Source organism: Lepidochelys olivacea (assembly GCF_965140295.1).
Source record: "Lepidochelys olivacea isolate rLepOli2 genome assembly, chromosome: 1".
NCBI classification, from domain to species: Eukaryota; Metazoa; Chordata; order Testudines; family Cheloniidae; genus Lepidochelys; species Lepidochelys olivacea.
Window position 1 is genome coordinate 290,652,056 of NC_140411.1, and position 22,320 is coordinate 290,674,375.

The window sequence follows — 22,320 nt, forward strand, 5'->3', positions numbered from 1 at the left end:
TAGACATGGGTTCTGAGACTTGTTGGTGCACGTGGTTTTTTTTGTCATGTAGACGTACCCTCTGTTGCCTCTTCTGCTGCCCCCTATGTGGGGAGGGGAGGATAGTAGGATCCAGGCAGCAATGGGTCCTCTGGTCCAAGCCTTCTCTTAGTCTACCTTTACCCTGCCCACTGTGTAGTACTGCCCATCTTCGGAGAGGAGCTCTGCAACATGTAAGAAGCATGCACCTCATGCAAGGCCCCACCCAGAATCCTGTCCTTCTTTGCACAGCTGAACTGTGCCTGGAGTCTCTGCTGGCTGGGAGGGATGGTGAATTTGAGTTTAGTGTAGAATTCCTACTGCATTATCCTGAATGTTATCTCCACCATTAGGAGAGCACAATATTATTGTATCAACACCATTCATTAATCATGGCTGTAGTTTTATTGTTTTTTTTAGAAACTGGACTCCTACACATGCTTTTGGAGAGTTTTTATCTTTTTACCACTAGAACTTTCTGTTTCTATGCTTAATTCAGGTTCTTTTTACAGTAATACATTCAAACCATAACATAGTCTAGCAAAAGTTCTGTTCCTTCAAAAAAAGCAGACCTATATCAAGAAGAGTTCTGTACCCTTAGTAGTCCATCTGTATTCATCAAAGCACTAAGCACATGCTAAGTACTTTTCTGAATATGGATGGACTTAAGCCCATATGTAAACACTTGGCTGAAATGGGGCCTATATGTAATTATTCTGAAAAATATTTAGTGGACAAGTGGGGTTTATTTTGTTGTGTGGATTTAATGGATGATTTAAATGATCAGTGCATTTTTCCATTTATTAAGTACTAATTGCATTACTTACAATAAACATTGCTAATTTACATGCTCAAGAACAAAGGATATTAAGGTAATCTACAGAATTAATTCATATAAACATTTCTTACCTGAGCAGGCTTCTTCTGAACCACTTGTTGCGGCTGCAAAGAAAAGTAAATATTAGCCCTTTTATGAACAAGAAAATACATTGAGGCCATATTTCATTTTCTAACGTCTGAAACAACATATAGACAAAGGACCAAATTCAAAGATGATGTGAAAAATAGTGCACATCTCCTGCACTCACTCAGATGCCCCAGACATACTTACGTCCCCTCACCCAACATGTAAAGGTGTCTCAGTTGATGTAATGCACACTCTGTGGAGGCAGACATATATGTAAGGGATAAGTTAAAGCAAGGTAAGGGCTGCGTTAATATGCACTTTTCTCCAGCTCCTCAGGGTGTGTGTTACAGCAGCTTTACACATCAGAAGAGGGGGTTTAAACAGGTATAGAATCTGAATGTAGAGGAGTCTGTTACTCTAAGGAAGTCTGCCTTATAGCACCTTCTATATCCCCTCTGAATTTGTCCCCAAAGATGCAATTTTAGTTTAGTTTCAAAAGTAATGTTATTGATACTATGTTAGATTTTGGTGTGTGTGTGTGAGTACATATCAAGTAACTTTTGGGAAGCTTATATTATCCAGAAATTTCCCTCATATCTGACACTGTGCATTCTGTAAGCAGGCTGACCCCCATTCAGTCCCTCAGAACTGTTTGTGTAGATACAGGTACACATTCATACTCCAAAAGTGGCATTTCTGTGGTCCTATGTTCTGGCTGGTCCGGGAATGGGCGCATAACACCATTGTAGACCCCTGATGATTTTACTTATTCCAGCAACACAGTTAATTCTAGAAGAGGATGGGGGGACGGATGAGCTAACATACACACACCAAGCTCCTAGGTCCTATCTGAAATATCTCTAATGACTGGCTCTGATGACCTGTAGAGCATGATCTCCACAGGTCTTGGTAAAGGTACAAAATAACAAGACTACTTAGCACTCATAGAGGGTGAAATCCTAGCCCCACTGAAGTCAATAGGAGTTTTCCCAATAACTTTAATGGGAAACCCACATAATGTGCACCCACATAATTTTTTTATATATATATTCAAAGCACAATCGTTGCATCTAATGATTTTCTTCCTAGCCATTGCTTTATGGATGTGTTGCCTATTCCCAGCTTTGCCTGTTCCCAGCTCAAGACCTGTGTTTGTCTCCTTACTTGGGCATAAGCCAACAAGTCATTTAGATAGCCAAAGGCTAGTTTTCATTACAGTGTGTTAGAAAATCGCTTAAACTTTTCAAAATAAACAATTTGATGTATCTGGTCCTTAAGAGCAATATTTTAGTGGGAAAAATGAATGAAAATGTAAAACAAAGGTAACTGATGCTAGGATCAATTCAGACTCCCCACCACAAAGCATTCTATTTTAGCAACAGATACTTTGTTTACCTGCAATATCTTTCTAATTCTATGGAGTCCTGATACTGATATGTTTTTGTATTTCTGCATAAACCTCTAAGGAAATACTAGAAAAGAAAGTGCAATTTACTACGTCCATTTTTTAAAATCTTAGCGTTGACCCTTTCTTTTCCATTGAATAACTGTGCAGTGGAGAAGTGATAAAAAATGCACACTTTTTTTGTTGATGTCTTTCCCAGGTGACTACAGGCCCTGGGCTGATTAGCACATTTGCTGCCTCTTGGGAAATGAGTCTTGGTGCAAAGAGATTATTTGGTTCAAAAGAATCATTTGTAAGAATAGCATTCATCAAGCTTATCAATAATCTCAATCATTAGCACTTCCCTGACTTTTCTTCCCCCTGTTGATTACACCTGTACACATGTTTACTCCCAAACCACACAAAATCCACAGACATTCTCACTGGCTGACTTGATTCCTACAGCTCAGAAATCCCCATTTTTTTTGGCAGTGGACCCTGCATTCATGTGACTGTTGCACACTATAGCTCAATGAAATCCACTGAAAGAGCTGCCAACTCACCAAATTTTCCATGAATTAGCTCCTGACACTTCAATGAGGGGAAAGACAATGTCTGAAACAAGGCCAGCTCTGGCTCCTTGCCTAGTATGTGTCACAGTAATTCTACCAGCTGCCCTTCCACATAGCACTTCATACTTTTCAGACCACCAAAAAGACCCTTGAATACTTTCAATACCAGTTGGGGTTAGAGCTGCCAGTATGTTTTCCCAGCCTCTGGCACCCGATGGCTTCAGACTGAACCTAGAAAGTTTTGTGTGTGTTTGTTTTGTTTTTATTTTTATGAATGGCTTTAGTAGAGGACTCTGATTGAAGCACAATACTGCAGTCATTCATAAAATGTGAAGGGAAAATGTTGTACTTTGCCTGCCTGGAAGCTGTTTCTGATACTGACCAAGTTTTATGAGACTCTTAATCACTTGGGACCTTTGGTATCTTACTGCTGAGAGCTTGCTAGCTAGAGTTCTTGTGATTCAAAATACTGTGGATTTGTGATCTTGGATATGCTGTTTATTATGCTTTTATAAGGAAGAACTGTATGATTTAGATTAAGCTTTAAAGCAGGGGTCAGATCCTTAGCTGGCGTAAATCAGCATATTCCCTTGAAGCCCATGACATTTAAAGCTTTGCCACTTAGAAAACAATGATTTTTATGGGCTGGGCTCCTGCAGATTGAATCAATGGGTGCTTTGTTTGCATAAGGACTGCAAATATTGCTTGGTAAAGTCAAGCGGGATTTAGTCTGGTCTCCTGAGGCTTGGAGTGTCCCTGGCCTTGAAGGCAATGAGAGAGTTCAGGGAAACTGACTGCACAGAATCAGGGCCTATGTGTCCTGCTCTAGTGATGCTTTCTTTGACTGTAGTGGCTATGTATCCTTTGGCTCCTTTGTCAACTCTTTGACAAGTTAATGATGTAACCTCCTCTGCTCACTAAGCTTTCACTTCATTGTGTTAACAGATCTCTGCATCTTCCAATGAGTGTCTTGGACTGAGACACCTCTAATTCAAAAGGCTGTTGCATTTAAATGTACATCTTGCTGGGGTAAAAGAGAATTCATCTTGGATATAAAAAAAAAGTTAGTATCTATAAAAAAATGCCAGAGACAAGGGACTTTAAAGAAATCCTTTGGAGCAAAATAACATTGTACACAGAACTGGAGAGCCCTGAATAAAAGACTCCATCAGCTGAGAGTGTTACTTATGGATTCTGTACAGCAAATCTCTGTATCTCTGACTGTTCTCAAAGATGTGTAGTCTCGTTTATTTCAAAGATCACATTTGGAGTAGCTTAGCTCAATATATAACTTTCAAGTGTTATTTTTTGCCTAGTTTAAAAGTAGACTATTTTATATTGCCTGGAATATCAGTCACAATTCTGGACACGTGAAAGAAAAATTCACCTCTTTTGGTCAAACACGATTATAAGACACTGTCTTACACTGCGTCCCCAAATTCATGCACTACAGGGAATACAAAGCAAAAGTGTTAAGATGCTGGCAGATATTAAAAATATTCCTGTGAGAAGAGAACTTAAATAGCAATAATGTCTTTTAGTATAAAATGGAAACTAGAATATAGCAGGATTTTCTTCACCAACTTTAAAATTGTGTTGTTTTAATGTGCTAGCTAAAGCAAAATAAAATTAACTGTATACTTTCATGGGCCGATACTGCACTTTGGATGGAAAAAAACAACTATGGTGACAACATGAACAGACCTTTCAGATGTCTTGTCGTCAGCTTAAACTTCACACAGTTAAATCCCAACTCCTTATCTTTCCTAACAAACCTTCTTCACTTCCTTCATCCTCTATCACTGCTGACAATCACCACCGTCCTCTCTGTCACCCAGGCCTAGGGATTAGTTTTGACTTCTTTTCTCTTGCCCTGACATCCAGGTCATATCCAAATCCTGCCACCTTTTCCTTCTCGACATCCAAGATGCATCCTTTCCTTTCCCTCCCCACAGCCAAATCTCTTGCTCAGGCCTCATTATATCCTGCCTCAATGACTACAACGTCCTCCTCTAAAAAGTCTATAAATCAGATATCGTCTACCTGTGTAGGGAACTACAGACCCTGATCAAATCACTTCTTAATCCTTCTCTTTGTAGACTAGTTTGAGCTTCTTTACTCTCTCATTGTAAGACATGATCTCCAGTCCACAAATAATTTTTGTTGCTCTTCTTTGAACTCAATCCATTTTTTTTTAAAATGGACACATTATTCCAGCAGTGGTTCCATCAGTACCAAATACAAAGGCAATATCATCTCCATACTCCTGCTCATTATCACCCTGTTTATATTTCCAAATAGGAATTCCAAGTTAGCCCTTGTTAGCGTGCATACCTGGGCTTTCATATACTTTGCTGACTGTCATGCAAGTAATCCTTCCAACGTTTTCAATATTAATTGGGAGATTTCTATAACTGAGTTATAAGTTACATTTTGAAACTTCACGGTGTTGGTTGGAAGAATATGCATAGCTTTTCTTTTAAATAAAATGAACAATGTTGGAACACATATATAATGATTACAGATGAAAATACTATGCATGAATTCAATCCACTAATTGATTTCCATCCCCAAAGTATAGCAATCCACATTGTTCTTAAATATTAAAAGTCTGCATTTGGATCTGTCTCTCTCCCTTATTAAAGTGAGCTTAGTGCTGTGAAAGGTGCCAAATGGACAATCCCTGGAGACTACAGTTCTCTGTTTTACCCACAAGCGAGTACAATATCAACACTGACAATACAATCATACATAGGTAGCTCTGTTGGTGAGATTAGCAAGAAAGGTGAAAAACTAATGGCAGTTATGATGGTTTCACTAATGCCAACTAAGTACTGTAGTTAGACAATCAACTCATTTCATAGGTCACCCTAGCATTTGTAGCTCTAATTTAACAGAAGTGTAAAATGATATGCACAAATCCCTGTTGACCTACACATCCAAGAAGGTTCAAGAACTCAAATAATACTAGCGAAACTGAAATCAATCCAAACTAAAAAATATTCCCTCCAAACGATTTCAAGAGGTGGCACAATAATTTCTGTTGTAACTCGCACCTTCCTCAACTAGTTTAAATCCAACCTTGCCCCTGCCTACTTGATAACTGTGGAAGACATGCATATTTAGCGATCCATGTTTTGGGAGATTTGGAGTGGATCCTTAGTTATGGATAAAGGCTGCTTTTCGCTTCTTAACTGCATACATGAATCCACAGTGCAGAACTTGTGATATACTGGCTTATATAAATGCATATTAATGCCCTCTATCCAATAGAACCAGGTATGCAGATTTCTCAATTGGTGACTACTGTGCACTACAGTGGTTAGAGACCTAAAAACAGCATATATGTCCAACCGTCACCAAGAGCTACAGCATATTCTCTATTAGCTCAGTGAGTAAAATGCCTGAACATTTTGGGAGCAAAAGATCATGAATTCTATTGCCTACAGCCCAGGTTTGCAGTTAACAGGCAACCATGGTGTCTATGTTTGCACACAGCCATGGGTCATTAGAATCTAACAGTAATACCATTAGGCCCTTATAGTGCAAAGATTTCATAGTGATCTGTGTAGTCTTATAAACTGGGATAACAGTAATCTGTGGAGAATTTTGGTAAATCTGTGCTATTTCTAGTCTTTATTTTCTACCCTACTTGGTCCTACTTTTAGATTTGAATAGCAAAGACGAAGTAGGATCATTGAAAAACTATTTATTAGTTTATTAAACTGACCTGCTGCTGGACCTAGTTTTACAGAAACCCACAAACTCCCACAAGCCACACCACTGGAGACCAATATCCTTTAGCCTATAGCAATGTAAACTCCACTCTCATCCTAATTGTTAATGACAGTAGCAAGGAACTCAGTTATCTCAATAGAATATTTAATAGAATACTTCCTTGTTTGCATATTCCAAACTTAGTTCTAGGAAAACCCATTCAGATAACAGAAATTATCATGTTACATGTATATCCAATACGATAAGCACATTAAAGGGAAATTTCAGCCTGCCAAGATGAGGATTTAACAGGCAAAAGTAACTTTTTATCTAGGTACTTTTATGGCCTTTGTATTTGGTCACCTTGGGTGAAATTCTAGCCCCACTAGTGTCAATGGCAGTTTAGTCACTAACTTCAGCAGAGCCAGGATTTCACCCTTTGTGTTTACATCTATCTTCACAACAGAGGGCTAGACGCCTGTTATGTTTTTAATAGTTTTAGGTTCTGGGGAAAATATCAAAACATGAGAGAAATCCCTGGGAAAGAGCCAATGGGTCAGATTCTGCTCTCATTTACAGCAGGATAATTCCAGTGTAACACTAATTTAAATGGATTTACATCCGGATAACTGAGAGTTACTGGCAGATTTTCCACAAAGAATTCTTCAAGTTTGAAAAGAACTGTTGGCAAGTAAATAGGAAAAGTCTCATTTCTTGTCAACTGTTAATTACTGATCAACAATATCCAAGAGTTTATCAAGGATGTAATCAAAACTCAACGCACAGTAGGTGAATGTGAATATATTTTACACTCTGTTGCCTTGATATAAAACATTTTTGATTATTTTAAATATGTCAATTGTAATATCAACTACACTTCTCTTAAACTTCTAGGGCAGTAGAGGTTACAAATAATTAGTCATTCAAAAGGAGCTTATATCTCTGACTGAAGTATAGAAGTCAGATTCTACACTGTGATACACTGGGTTTACGACCGTGTAACTCAGCTGAAATCAGTTTTTTTAAGTCATTTCTATATGTTTATATTGAATTCAAATCTGGGAGCCCACTAATAGCCACAACCATCAGAAGCTGTGATTTAGGGCCAAACTGTGCTACTTGGTCTTGCTCAGATTCACGGTCTGGAGGAGGGCACAAAAAGTCTTCTCTTCATTGCACATCCCGATAGCAGTGTCTCACCATCATTTTCCCTGTTCCTTGCTCTCTTTCTGCCCCACCTTTTCATTTTTTAGCATTTCCCCCATTCCATTCACTTTTCTGAAACTAAGGGCTTATCTCTATGGCATGGCTGGCGAGTGAATGTGCCCTTGAGGGGGGCTACCCCCGGCCCTCCCCTTCTGCCTCCATCCCCCACTGGAGCCCAGAGCACCTCCTCCTGCAGCCGCCGCCTCCCCCTACACACCCCCAGCTTCAGCGCATCAGGCAGGCAGTGTGGTGGGTGGTGCGGCTGGACCAGTTCCAGGAGGGTGGAGCGTCCAGAATGCCCCCAGCCCCGGAGCACCAGGCAGGCGGTGCAGTCCCAGTGCCCCCAGCGCTAGACGGACGCACGGTGTGGCGTGGCCCCAGCCCTGATGTCTTGTGTGCACCTGCGCCAGCCTGCCTGCCCCCAGACTCTCAGCCACAGAAGCGCGGGAAGGGTACTGGAAGCAGGCAGGAGTCTGGGGATGGAGCATGGGCAGGGCCACAACAGGCTGTTTGGGGAGGCACAGCCTTCCCCTGCCTATGCTACCTGCTGCCCATGCTATACAGAGACTTAGTGTGTGGCAAGCCGGGGTGAGAATATACAGTGCACCAGCCTGCAGCACACCAAGTGGCTGTTTGAAACAGCAGTGCATCATAGCGCATGACGGAACTTTGATTGGGTGGCAGCAGGCTCTGCTGGCTGCTTAGTACATGGCATGCTGATGCAACGTAAATTCATACCCCAGCTCGCCGTGCACTACGATTCTGTATAGACAAGCCCCTAAATTTTAAAACTTTAATGTGACTTTTTAAGAGCTCTTGAAAGGTGACAAACTGACAGCTGCGGGAAGTGAAGCTCCCTGTTTATCCACAGAACAGATAAGGTATGTGGTTCTCAACCAGGGATCTGGGCCCCTTGGGAGGAGGTTTTAGGGGGGTCCGTCAAAATAAACCAGAGAGCAGGGCCAGCATTAGACTTGCTAGGGCCCAGGACAGAAAGATGAAGCCCAAGCCCTGCCACCCAGGGTTGAACCTGAAGCCCAAGCAAGTTAGCTTTGCGGGGCCCAGTGTGGTGTTGGGCCCTGGGCAATTGCTCTGCTTGCTATCCCCTAACATGGCCATGGCTTTTAATCTACTGGATATGCAGAAAACCAGTTGTTGTGGCACAGATGGGCCGTGGAATTTTTATAGCATGTTGGGGGGGCCTCAGAAAGAAAAAGGTTGAAAACCCCTTTAACGGACTTTGCCTATGATGCCCAATCAATATGCCTCAACCTGAAACTTTTAAGGGAGAGAAGGTGGTTCAGTCTCTTTGCCTTTTCTGATAACATTTCCAACTAAGGTCCCACTTAGTGCCCACTGAGGTGCTATTTTTGTAATGTTGTGAATCTGGTCTCAGGGTGCAACTTGACAGGAATCCAGTTTCTTCCCAAATTCTTTCAATAACCTAAGCCAAGGAATCTGACACACAGCATCATACGTGTGTGATCATGCATGTCTTTCCAAGTAACACTTTCCCAGTTGCAGCCAATGAGTTTCTCCTCCCTTTTATCGGCATGCTCTGCTGCACCCACTGCCTTTTGCTTCATGTTTTCAGCAGCAACTTCAAAAAAAAAGGAAAGGAGGAGAGACTCATATCTCACTGAATGAGATGGCGTGAGAAGGTGAATGAAGAGAAACATGTTCTTTCAGGGTGGGCTGGGACTTACAGGGGATGTGGATGATATCATCTGTACTGTGCCTCTTTCACAGCCATGTTTTGTACAGGGTTTATGCCTTTGGATGTTCTGATGGTTTGGAATTGGCACCTGACAACTACATTGGATAAACTGCAGTGGAGGTCATTTGAATAACCATTGTGGCTGACCTTAGCGTATATATCTGAGAGTCATCCATGCTGAACAGCGACAATCCAATTTCTGATAATGTTTCAGTGCGAGTCCAGTGCTTCATTGTAAGTGATCACTTGGTTTGGTCCTTCTCAGCAAACCAGTCTCATTTATGGCCTTCCACTACTCTGCCATAGGCTGGGAGGATTTCCCTCTAAAAGAGTTGCCTACAATGAAATGAGGGCAATCAATGGTGCTACACCCATTTATAGCAGCTGAAGATCTGGCCAGTATGTTATCTTGAATGCCTTGAATGTCTGAGCAAATGTGCTGGTAGACAATTGGTTGGCTAGAGATGTTTTTGTATGTCTGGGATAAATGGATGTTTCTAAGGTGCTATATTTGATCATTACTGTTGCATCCAGGATAGGGTTGCCAACTTTCTAATCGCACAAAACTGAACACCCTTGCCCCACTCCCTGCCCTGCCCCTTCTCTGAGGCCCCACACCTGCTCACTCCAACCCCCCTCCCTCTGTTGCTTGCTCTCCCCCACCCTCACTCACTCGCTCATTTTCATCGGGCTGCAGCAGGGAGTTGAGGTGCAGGAGGGGGTGAGGGCTCTGGTTGGGGGTGTGGGCTCTGGGGTGGGGCTGAGGGGTTTAGGGTGCAGGAGTGGGCTCCGGGCTGGGGCCAAGGGGTTCAGAGTGCAGGAGGGGGATCAGGGCTAGGGCCTGGCATTGGGGTGCGGGGTGCAGGCTCCGGGAGGTAGCTTGGGTGCAGGAGGGGGCTCGGGGCTAGGGCAGGGGACTGGGGTGCATGAGGAGTTTCGGGGTGTGGGCTTTGGGAAGCATTTACCTCAGGTGGCTCCCAGGAAGCTGCGACATGTCCCTCTGGCTTCTAGGCGGAGCCATAGCACAGCAGCTCTGTGTACTGCCCCCACCTGTAGGTGCCATCCCCACAGCTCCCATTGGCTGTGGTTCCCAGCCAATGGGAACTGTGGAGCCGGTGCTCGGGGCTTGGGCGATGCGCAGAGCCCCTGTGGCCACCCCTATGCCTAGGAGCTGGAGGAATATGTTGCCACTTCCTGGGCACTTCACATGGACTGAGCATGCTCATTTACACTGCTGAAGCTGGCTACCCTCACTCTGCCCTCCCACTATCTGCTGGCATGGGTTGTCTCTGGGCTTAGTGCTGCATTATTGTAAGTAATCCATTTCCAGACTTGTAGGGAAGACGTTGATGTGGAACCATTTTGATGTATGGTACATTACATTTTGCATTTGTCTCATGTTGTTATATTTGAAAAGGAATCACAGGTATATGTTCCCCAGGGTTCAAAACAAATGATTTGTGCAATCCTTGCAAAGCAGCATGAAAGCCAAATTGAATTTTTGTTATGTTTTTACCATCCAGACAACAAATGCAACATCTCCGTATACAGTATGCTGTAAGCCACAGTATGTACTAATAGATTTAAAAGATGTTAGCAAAGCTAAATTCCTCTTTATTCAGCTGAAATCAGCTGTTAAAAAACTGATTTGCAGATCGATACTCGGCCTCTGTAATAACCTACCCTTAACATCCTGGTAACCATAGCGAAAGGAATGGAGTGTGTTTGTGTGTGTGAGAGAGAAAAAGCTCTCACTTCCTTTTCCTGCCAAGATGGCAGCAGCCTGAGATGGTGGGGACTGAAAGAGGCTTTATTCCTTCAGTACGTGCTCTGGATGTGAAGGTGGAAGAATCCATCTATTTGGAGATTGACTCAGAAGTTACTGTGCACAGACTGGTGGATCCTGTGGTGCTATTAGCTGATGTTATGATTAATAATTCATAGATTCCAAGGCTGGAAGAGACCATTGTGATCATCCAGTCTGAACTCTTGTATAACTCAGGCCATAGACCTTCCCCAAAATAATTCCTAGAGCATACCCAATGAGCCTTGTTTCTGTGGTACCTGTGGGGAAGCTGACTTGGGAATTGCTCTGGGCTATGGGGAAGGATTTGGGGTGATGGGACAGGCATTAGGAGTATGTATTCAAAAGGGAAAATAGTTTGCTTTGCAGCTCCTTGCTTTGGGGAGCAATTGCCAGAGGGAGATCTGGGAAAGGAATGGGTGGAACTATGTCCCTTTACTCTGGGAAATGGTTTGTAAGGCATGTCCTCCATTTCAAACACTACACAGAGACTTGAGGAGAGGCAGGAATACAGTGGAGCTTGGCCACAGTTGGGCTGTATCAGTAATATAGGGGTAAAGGACAATTTTGTAGCCACACCTGTAGCCTTCCCATCCCCTGTAAGTGGAGAAGGGGCTAGTACTGGGATCTCCTCTGTTGCAGGGGCTCCATTCTCTTTAAGGAACTCCATCCAGGGGATTATACAGCATCTGAGTTGACCAGAGGGAAAAGTGGCCCATAAAAGGCATTTTTAAAGAATCTGAAGTGGGGACTTTTGTTTTTCTTGCCCCTGAGGTTCCCAGCAACACAAAGGGGGAAGCCCCCGTGCTTAGGAGGGAGCACAAAGGCCTATCCCGAGTGAGCAACTGAGGAACAGTGACAATAAGGAAGGACCTGAGGTGTCTGTTTCAAGTGTGGGGGTCCCTGAGAGGCTGAGTAGGAAGAAATCCCATGCAGCAGTCACAGCCAGTTGAGATCAGGCTTCTGGGCAAGCCCCCTTGCAATGGAAGCATTGCCCTGGGGTGTCTCAGCAGAGATATGTGATTGGTGTGCACTACACAGGGGACATGGACAAAAGTCTCCCTAGGGCTCTGTTAAGATTCTTTAGGATTCTCTCCTGCATGCCTGCAAGCCGTGATATACCTGCCAGGCAGCAGAGAATGCCATGTCAGCTTTTACTCTTATGGCGAAGAGGATTTTTTCCTGGGAACGGTTTGGAATTAGGAACTGGACTGGAGATTGGGGTGATATAGTGGCCAATCTTTATTCCAACCTGCTATGAAGCCTGTGACTACTTTATTCTGCAGTGAAAATACACATGAAGCAAAAGTGCTGCATTTGAGTTCCACGTAACACTAAAGTGGTGCAGACTCCAATTAAAGTTTCTGATGGATTTAGGGTTTGGAATGGTGAATTTAAAGGCACCACTAAACTCTTCCAGATAAATATTACAGTGCAACATCTCCCCAATATATTTCACTTAGATTTGAAGTGGGGTTATTGTAGGGATCCTGGGCAGCCACGCACTTTTTTTACCTGTGGCTCTACAGAGCATTTTAGTGTGTCTGGGGAGTGAGAAACTGCATGTGCTGTGGTTAGGGTGACCAGATAGCAAGGTTGAAAATCAGGATTTGGGGGAGGGGGTTTAATATTTGCCTATATAAGACAAAGCCCCTAATATCGTGACAGTCCTGATAATATCAGAACATCTAGTCACCTGAGCTGTTGTTCTAATGCACACAACTGTGAGGACTACAGGGACTTCAGTAGATGCAACATGCATGGGAGAAGTGGACATGTTCATAGTCAGTGCCCCAAGACATGGCCCAATAGGGAAAGAAATCACTCCCAGCCTTGCAGGGAACATTCCTTCTTCCCTGAGCCAGAGGTTCAGAGGATTTTGAGCAGCCCTGCAAGAGTTGTGGCAGGGCCTCTCTATTTCTGGGGGAAGGATTGGGGGACTTTGTTACTGATTCAGAAATGGAAAGGGTCAGGGTGACGGAGTGGGAACCACTGAGAGCCAGGATGATGCAGATGGGTATTTCAGACCTAGTAATGTGGGGGGAGACTATCAGAAGTGGGCAGGGGGGAAAGAAGAAACTGGGGAAGGAACATCTTCAGGCACAATTGGTTATGCAGGAATCTCAATCACCGGGGATGGATAGGCAGGCTACGGTACGGGTATGGCAGACTTGCTAGCTGGAAAGCACGTTTTGATATGCTCAGCTTCAGGAAAAGAAAAGTTCTGTGCAATCAGACAGGGAAGGAGAGGATCCACAGAGAATGCTAAGTAGCTGAAGGTGGCCTGCAGCTCTCCAAACTACACAGAATTTTCACAGTTCTAACGGGTAACAGGTTTTCTATATGGGTGCTGTTGCAGATGACGGAGAGCAGGCATTACAAGCACCTTTATTTGGGGAAGCAGAACTGAGTGTTATTGGGCTTGAGCTATTTCAGAAAGAACTATCAGAGTTGGGATCAGGATCTGGGGACTCAGGAGGCCCCTCAGTTGACAACAATGGACTAGTCAATAAGAAAAAAGTGGTCAAAGAAAAGGAAGAGTGAGAGAGAGAGGGGTAAATCAGAGGGATTATCAGCAGTGACATGGTGGACAACTAGATGAGGATCACAAGTACCTGTAACAACTTGGAGCTGAGCCTTTGTTTAGATGGTACTGAAAGTTGCAATGTGAAACGTATGTTTCATTCTGAGTGTGTGCCAGAGGCAGATGCCCCCACCCCACCCCTGCTCTCCTGCTGATAATAGCTCACCTTACCTGATCACTCTCCTTACAGTGTGTATGGTAACACCCATTGTTTCATGTTCTCTGTGTACATCAAATCTCCCCACTATATTTTCCACTGTATGCATCCGATGAAGTGAGCTATAGCTCACGAAAGCTTATGCTCTAATAAATTTGTTAGTCTCTAAGGTGCCACAAGTACTCCTTTTCTTTTTACGGATACAGACTAACACTGCTGCTACTCTGAAACCTGAGAGAGTGAAGCAACCTACAGCATTACAAGCTGATGAAACTTACTTAGAAGTTGTGTTTGATACTCCTGGGTTAACGGATGTTTTTGGGCATCCTCGTTTAAGAAAGGAGGGAGCATTTACATTTTTTTAGAGGGGAATTGTGTAGTCGATTGGACAGGGTGTATGTGAAAGCTACCACAGTGATCAGATACTGTGCAATGCAATCTGTAGTTTTCGGACCACTGCTTGGTCCATACCTTGCAGAGTATGGAACAGTGATGTTTGGCTGCAGTTATAGGAAACTAAATACCTTACTCAATAATGCTGTTGCAATCAGAAAGATTGAATACATCTTTATGGTATGAGAAACAGTTTGGGAGTTTTATGCATCCCAAATGGAACAGTGGGAATTGACCTAGCAGAGCCTAATGATTTCTCTATATTCCTTTTTCAGGCTGCCTGTATACGACTGATTACAAGCATTATTTAGCATTGCAGAGCTATTTGAGAGATCTTGATAGTTGACTGCAGGCTGGAGAATGCATAGAAACAAAGGTCTTTAGAGGAATTAAGAAGGAAATGTTGCAACGGTACAGGAGAAAGCTGGAATCAGCTTCATTTGCAAAGGACTTTAGGACAAAAGGTGGGGCAACCTCCTCTGATATATCTGCAGGATGTAAGGAAAAGAGACCTCAGAGGAGTATGATGGGGTTAGAGTATCCTAAGCAAAGGGCAGGTCCACAGGGACACCATTGGCATGTTGAGGATAGTTCAGGAATATCACAGTGAGTTCTTTCAGGGACAAATCACTCCTCCTTTCCAGCAGCAGCAGCAGCAGTAGCAGTAACAGGAGCAGTTTTTGAATAGTATTGCAAGTTTTCCAGCACTGGTAGATGAGGAACAGGACTTGCTTGTGAGGCCAGCAGAGGAGTATCTTGCCACTGAAGAAGGGAACTTCCCTGGGGATGCACAGTTTGACAGCGGAATTTTATCAGAGATTTATGGATCCCTTCTCTGTGGTGCTCTCATGTGCTTTCAATGATGCCTTGATTAGAGGCACATTGGAATCTTCCTTTTATTAAGGCCTTTTGGGGTTTTTTTTTGGCAGACAAAGAGGATTAGGCGTTGGGCGCCTATTGCTCTTTTGAACATAGATTACAAAATGTTGGCTTCCATTCTAGCGGAGAGATTGGGGAAAATAGCTGGAAAATTATTGCATCCCTGCCAGTCTAACACAGTTAAATGTCGCATAGTGGCAGGCACTTTTGTGTAGTCTGTAGAAAGTATTTGAAATTGGGCGACAGGAATAGTGGGAGGGGGCTTTTGGCTTTGGATCAAGCCAAACCTTTGGATAGAGTGAACCTGCCTTCCTCATGGGATGAGCCCTGGTGAGGTTATAGATATTTTGGTGCTCACTTTTGTCAGTGATTCAGTAGCTGAGTTGAACTGGGAGAACAATTTGCCTCCTGCCAGGTTAAGGTGATGAGGTAGAAAAGGTGGACCCTGATGCTGGCAGAAAGGGTGATGTTAATTAAAACATTTCTGTTACCCCTTTGCATTTATGTGGCATATGTGTTTCCTCCCCTAGAAAATTGTTGGTCAAACTGACCTGGTTATTTTTTCAGATGCTCTGGGAGAATAAATGTAACCTAATGTAGAGACATATAGTTTATTTGCCAGTTAAAGAAGGGGGCTTTGGGAGTGATGTGCCCTGAAGCTTTCTTGATGTTGTTGGTTTTATTTTTTAATTTTCTTAAGGTTTGCATGGTTGGGAGCAGGAGATAGCCACTTATTTTCCAGTATTACTGGGAAATGTCACAGGAGAAGAAATGGGTTAACTGATGGGGAAAAGGTGATGCAGCCCCTAAAAAGGATTTTTTTTCCTGCCCAGCAGGCTCCCTCTTACATGCAACTTGCCTCCAGGCGTATTTCCCATTGCCAAATTCAGGCAACAGCACTCCAGCATGGTGGCTCACAGTTTAGGAGACTTCTATATTGGAGGGTACTTAAGGGGTATTTTTCAGAACTCCATATGGCAGTACTGACTTGCCCAGAAGATTGTGTCAGTGGGGCATTGTTGTACCTTTAAAATAACAGAATTCCCTTCAAGTACAAGGATGTATGGTGGTGGGTATCTCATTGTAAACTGTCTGTTAGAGGTAACGTATGAGGAAAGCACATAGTAGATATAGGCTGCGCTTGGTGAACCTGCTCTGTATCAGAGGAGACAATGGAGCACTTTTTACAATTCTGCTCCTTGAATGTCCACAATTGGGATTTGTTGGTTTCAAAACTGAGAGTCACATTGTTGTGTGGCCAGACTGATGGACTACTGGATTTTTTACTTTTTCAGACACCAGAAGATTTAGCAGTTACCTGGATCAGACATTTGCCATGTATTTTCTTTAAGAATTTGGCAATTGTTAATACTGTGATTTTTTACTATCTATTGCAGAGCTGCTGTTCAAGCCTGTCTTCAGGCACAGAGTGACACACCTGCAACTCTAGTTCACACAACTGTGCAGTTATTCAGTTGCTGGCAATGATGGAGAAAAATCAAACAAATTCAGTGGAACAGTGGGCAGCATGGGGACCTAACATGCCGGACTGATCGTCTAGTTTTCAGGACAAAGAGTCTGGGGTGGGGAGGGTATGGATATCTTCTTTGTGAGTCTGTGATTTGTCCTGATTTTGACTGTATTTTTGGTCTTTGTTCTGAAGTTTTCTTTTAAGTAAACATGAACAGAGAGAGAGAGAGAAATTATACTCTTGGTGACCACAACGTAATTTTGAAGTAACTGTTGAAATCAGTGAGTCACTGGGGTTACTGTCAATTTAGGCCAGGTTAATAGAAAAGAATTTTCTCCATAATTTAAAAAAGAACTATTATGTAACTGTTTAGCTAAAATTGTTTAGTAGTCTTTTAGAAACTGTGTCTAACCTGAAGATCACATTTGTTACTTGGATCTAATGTTATGAACATCAAAGATATGTGTGTTAGGTATGCATGCAAATCCCCTGCAGCTTTTTTCATAATATTACCGTAACATGATACTGCCTCAAGAATGCAGTGCCTAAAGCACTTAACTACAACCCTGCTAGCCGTTACAGCTTAAAGTGGTTTCCTTGTTCCCATATCACAAAGCACCATATGCCACTGGGAAAGCAGTCTAGTTTTAAAATGTACTGTTGTTCAGGAACTGTCTTGAAAGGAACATTTCAGCCAATCACATTGCTCAATAATTTACTTCTATTTCCTGGCACTCACTCTCTATTTTTTTAAAAAGACAAAATAAAGTAATTAGATATAAGTGTATTATAAACACTGAGCCAAATGCTGCTCTTGGTTTAAAGAATTTATCCCACAATGTAAACACCTTTGCCCCCCAGCTAGGCAGATTTTGTTTTTGGTTAGTTAAATATGTGGTTTGGGGATGCCAGTTAGTGGCACTTGTGACTGGCTGATTCTGGGAGACAAGGTAAGAACGGCCTGCTGGATAAATGAAGGGGATGGGTTGGCCCCCAAATCCTGCTGTGGCTGGCACTGGGAAGTATGTCTTTCAGGGGATTACGCATCAACCCACCATGTGAGACGAATGGGAGTTGGGTTTGCCGCAGCACGTAATCTGCCTACATGAGATCGGGAAATTACAAGACTGTTAGGCTTTGGCAGTGAGACAGCTAGGGCATGCTGATATATGAGAGGCTGATGATGGTGCAAAGAAGAGTATATCTGCCTTCCTGCCTTTCATCAGCTACCAGGATTTCCTGCCTTCAGGATTCAGGTAGTGGTTATGTGTTAATAAATTTGCATCCTTTTCAGACACTCTTTAATTTCATAGTGTGTCTCTCCTTGCTGATGTGAGTGTTTTTGTAACTGGAATTCATGGCACTTCCCCATTTTGTCAATTGCTTACAAAGGGTGTGCTGCCACTGGTGAATCCCTCCTGCCTGATAGGTGCAAAGACAGGGGGATAGGGGTCTCAGCTTGTACTGCCCATTAAATGTGGACCTCTACTGTTCTGCTTTCTGTCCACTCAGCCATTACATGTGACTTTTGTGTTGTTGATGTGTCTTTGGTTTGTTGTATGTTTTTAAGTGATAGATTTTGGGCTTTCACTTATGTCAAGGGCATCCCACCACTTTGCAAGGTTGTGTTTTGGGGGTCAATAGGAATAGTCTGATTTTGTCATCTCTGTGTTGTATTTTCTTGAGCTACTAGGATCAGATATATCTTGTACTCCTTTAGAGTGGACCTTTAATAGTGATGACCAGAGGTAAAGAGGTCCCCTTCTTCCCAGATGGGAGGAAAATAGCAATGGTGATGGCAGGTCTGCTAGCTGCACTATTCTTGGGAGTAGAGGGATATGCCCCTTCCTGTAAATAAGGAATCAACCCACCATTAAGGCTGATGATAGTTGGATCCACATTCTCCCTGCACAAGAGATCTAATGACCTCTCAGTACAGCAACTTGTGCAGAAATACAGGTCTGTTTAGGTGTTGTGGTTAGATTCTCTTTCATGTGGGACAGCTAGGGTGCTCATTTTTATAGGAGCACTAAAAGGGTTAGGAGGAGCGATGGCATAGGGGTTACTGTTGCCTCTTTGGAGTTACCATTGCCTCTTTGTCTTTCATCATCTACCAAGAACGTTTGCCTTCGGGGGTAATCTAGATGGGTTTATATTAACAAACGTGTGACCTTTTTAGCCATGTTTTAAATTCAGCTTCTGTCTGCACCCACTGGCACATGCCCTCAGCAATTTGTGATTAGTTTGCTCATTTGTGGTTCGTTGGGTATTGTACAGTTGTCTTTTTTTACTGAGTCTAGAGAATTTCTTGACATCAAGCAAACAGAGCTCATGAAGGTAATATCGCCTAACTTTAGTCTACTTTACATATTCAATTACCTTTTGTGCTTATTTTTTTCTTAATAGTAAATATTGCATTTTGCATAACAGTCAAGTTCTAAACTGACAATTTCATGTGTCTTCTGGATACCCAAACAACCCTGGGCCTAAAAACCATCCTTTTCTATCTAGGGCTAGTAAGAAAACTAATCACTCATTGTCAGATTCAGATTTGCTGGTGATCTTCATGTTTGTGATCTCCTGGCTTGATTAGTGAAATGATCTATGTCTCAGAGTGAAACCACCAATGTTAAAAAAGCTACAAATGGTTTAGAATACATCGGCCTGTGTGCTTAGCAACACAGGGTGTAGAAAGCACAGCAGACACCAGTGCACCACTCTCTGCATTGACTCCCTAGTGAATACTGAGTCAAGTCCAAGGGTTTGACTCCTCATCTTCAAAGCCTTCAATGGCATAGGCTATATTTATCTGGGGACAACCCTATACTGCATAATCATGACCTTCCATCACAGCTGGGTTCCAGTGCAACAATGGGACTATCTGGGTTCCAGTGCAACAATGGGACTATCGAGCTCCTGGGTCAGACTTGTGTGTAACGGAGACTAAGCTCCTGGAAGAGATCAAGATGTCCTTGAACCTCAGAGCCCTTCAGAGCAAAATGCAAAACCCACTTCACTGATATAGCATTCCCATGATACCACCAACAAAAATTAACAAAATCCAGGTCCTGCAGACTGAAAGGAAAAGAGAGAAAAGCCTGAATCCCGAATCCTACAAATCCTGAATCCTACAAAAGCCTGAATCCTACAAATTGATCCATGTGTGTGCAAGGATCTATCTATGCAGATAAACGTACAGGATCAGGCCCTATATCATTATATGCATACTTCTGCATTTTGGGAAGTGCTTAGAGATTTGTATAAAGAATCTAGATGGAAAAATCCGTCTCTTGAGGTGTTATTGATAACATCGGTAAGGAATTTATTTTTACATTACAAGGTATTTTGTCAGAGATCTGTAACGGATCACAACACTGTCATTATTGGATCAAACATTGAATTTTTTTTCTAAAAAGCATATAATATGCATTAACCAATAATAGCAACAACAATAGTAAAATATATCACCTTACATTTGCACATCATTTTTAATCTTTAAGAAAGGAAGAACATAAGAATGGCCATACTGGCTCAGACCAATGGTCCATCTAACCCAGTATCCTGCCTTCCAACAGGAGTCAGTCCCAGTCCCAGATGCTTCAAAGGAGTAAATGGAACAGGGCAATTTACTGAGTGATCCAATCCCTTGTCCAGTCCCAGCTTCTACTAGTCAGAAGTTTAGGGACACCCAGAGCATGGGGTTTCTTCCCTGGCCATCTTGGCTAATAGCCATTGATGGATCTATAGCTAATTTTTTTTTAGCCCAGATATACTTTTGGCCTTTACATCATCCTCTGGCAATGAGTTCCAGAGAATGACTGTGCCTTGTGTGAAGCAGTACTTCCTTAGATTAATTTTAAACCTGCGGCCTATTAATTTAATTGAGTGACCCCCTGGTTCGTGTGTTACGTGACGGGGTAAATAACACTTCCTTATTCACTTTCTCCACACCACTGTCAGATTGCCACCTCCGTTGCCGCTTTTCCAAGTTGAACAGTCCCAGTCTTTTTAATCTCTCCTCATAAGGAAGCTATTCCATCCCCCTCATCATTTCTGTTGCCCTTCTTTGTAACTTTTCCAAATCTAATACATTTTTTTGAGAGGGGGGTAATTAGAACTGCATGCAGTATTCAAGGTGTGGGTGTACCATGGATTTATGTAGTGGCATTATGATATTTTCTGTCTTCTTATCTATCCCTTTCCTAATGGCTTCTAACATTCTGTTAGGTTTTTTTTTTTGACTGCTGCCCCACAATGAGCAGATGTTTTCAGAGAACTATACACAATGACTCCAAAATCTTTTTCTTGAGTGGCAACAGCTAATTTAGACCCCATTTTGTATGTATAGGTGGTACTATGTTTTCCAGTGTACATTACGTTGCATTTATCAACACTGAATTTCATCTGCCATTTTCTTACCCAGTTTTGTGAGATCTCTTCGTAACTCTTTGCAATATGCTTTGGACTTAACGATCCTGAGTAATTTTGTAAGATCCCATTACAAACCCTATACAGGGATCCATTTCACTCCCCACTGAAACACGGCCATCTCTGGGATGAGATATGGCAGCTGTTTAACAGCACGGCACCATTACATATGTTTAGGGCATGAGGTGAAAAATACCATATCCAGTTTAAGCTGCAGGGGAGGAAGGATGTCATTATCCAAACTGGAATTTGGCCAGGATACCAGGGTCAATGCACCTACTCTTTTGAAAAGTGCCATGGGAACTTTAATGACCACAAGTGGTCAGGGCCTTGGTTTTTTTACATCTCATCTGAAAGACAACACCTCCAGCTGCACAGTGCTCTTTAACACCTGCCTGGGGCATTGGTTCCTTAAGTGATTCAGAAGGAAGAGTGCCGCCCAGTGAATCACCAACGCCACTTCCTTCTGCATATGTGTTCACTGGAGGTGTCAAGTACTGACCTTGTCAATTCTTGTTTAGCTTGTGAGATTTGACCGAATGGCAGTGCAAGGGAGTATGGCTGCTGGAATACAAACAGAACAGGACACTGCCACAAAACCATGTGCTCCTGCTGCTCAATTCATGCTGATACATTGATCAAAAATTCACATCACCCTTTTCACAGCAGAGACTTTCTTCCTGTGATCATGTTTTTATTACAGGAACGTTCTTTCTGTTGTATAAAATGAGAAATGCAGATTAAGCTGTTTTTCCAAACTATAGATGTTGGTGCAATGGAATGGTGCCTGCTTGTTGTGATATTATTGACCTGCTGTATTCTGGTTATTTTAAGGAACAGGGATTAGACCCAAACTCACTGCTACTGATCTGGACAATCATAGAAGATCTTAATTCATAATAGTAAAGTATACTCTATTTTATGATTAAGATTTTTTTAGGCCTTGTATACATTGCTCCATAGTTCAGACTACAAGGGTATGAACAGCTGTGCACACCGAAGTGCTGCACTGTAACTCCCCTGTGTGGATGTTGCAGGCATGAAATAAAAGGTTCCTAGTTCATGTTAATGTAGTCCTGGTTG

General features: G+C 42.6%; 1 protein-coding gene across 3 annotated transcripts in view; it reads right to left on the minus strand.

Moving 5' to 3' along the window:
* The window catches only part of HMGA2 (high mobility group AT-hook 2), a 158,919-nt gene that overhangs the window by 26,065 nt on the left and 110,534 nt on the right, over window positions 1–22,320 (minus strand). For all 3 annotated transcript variants that reach the window (XM_084635550.1, XM_084635549.1, XM_084635551.1), the window contains one exon: window positions 928–960. Coding sequence is in view for 2 of the 3 variants with exons in the window: in XM_084635549.1 (XP_084491675.1) it covers window positions 928–960 (33 nt within the window). In the remaining variant the exon portion in view is untranslated. The remainder of the gene's footprint in view (window positions 1–927; window positions 961–22,320) is intronic.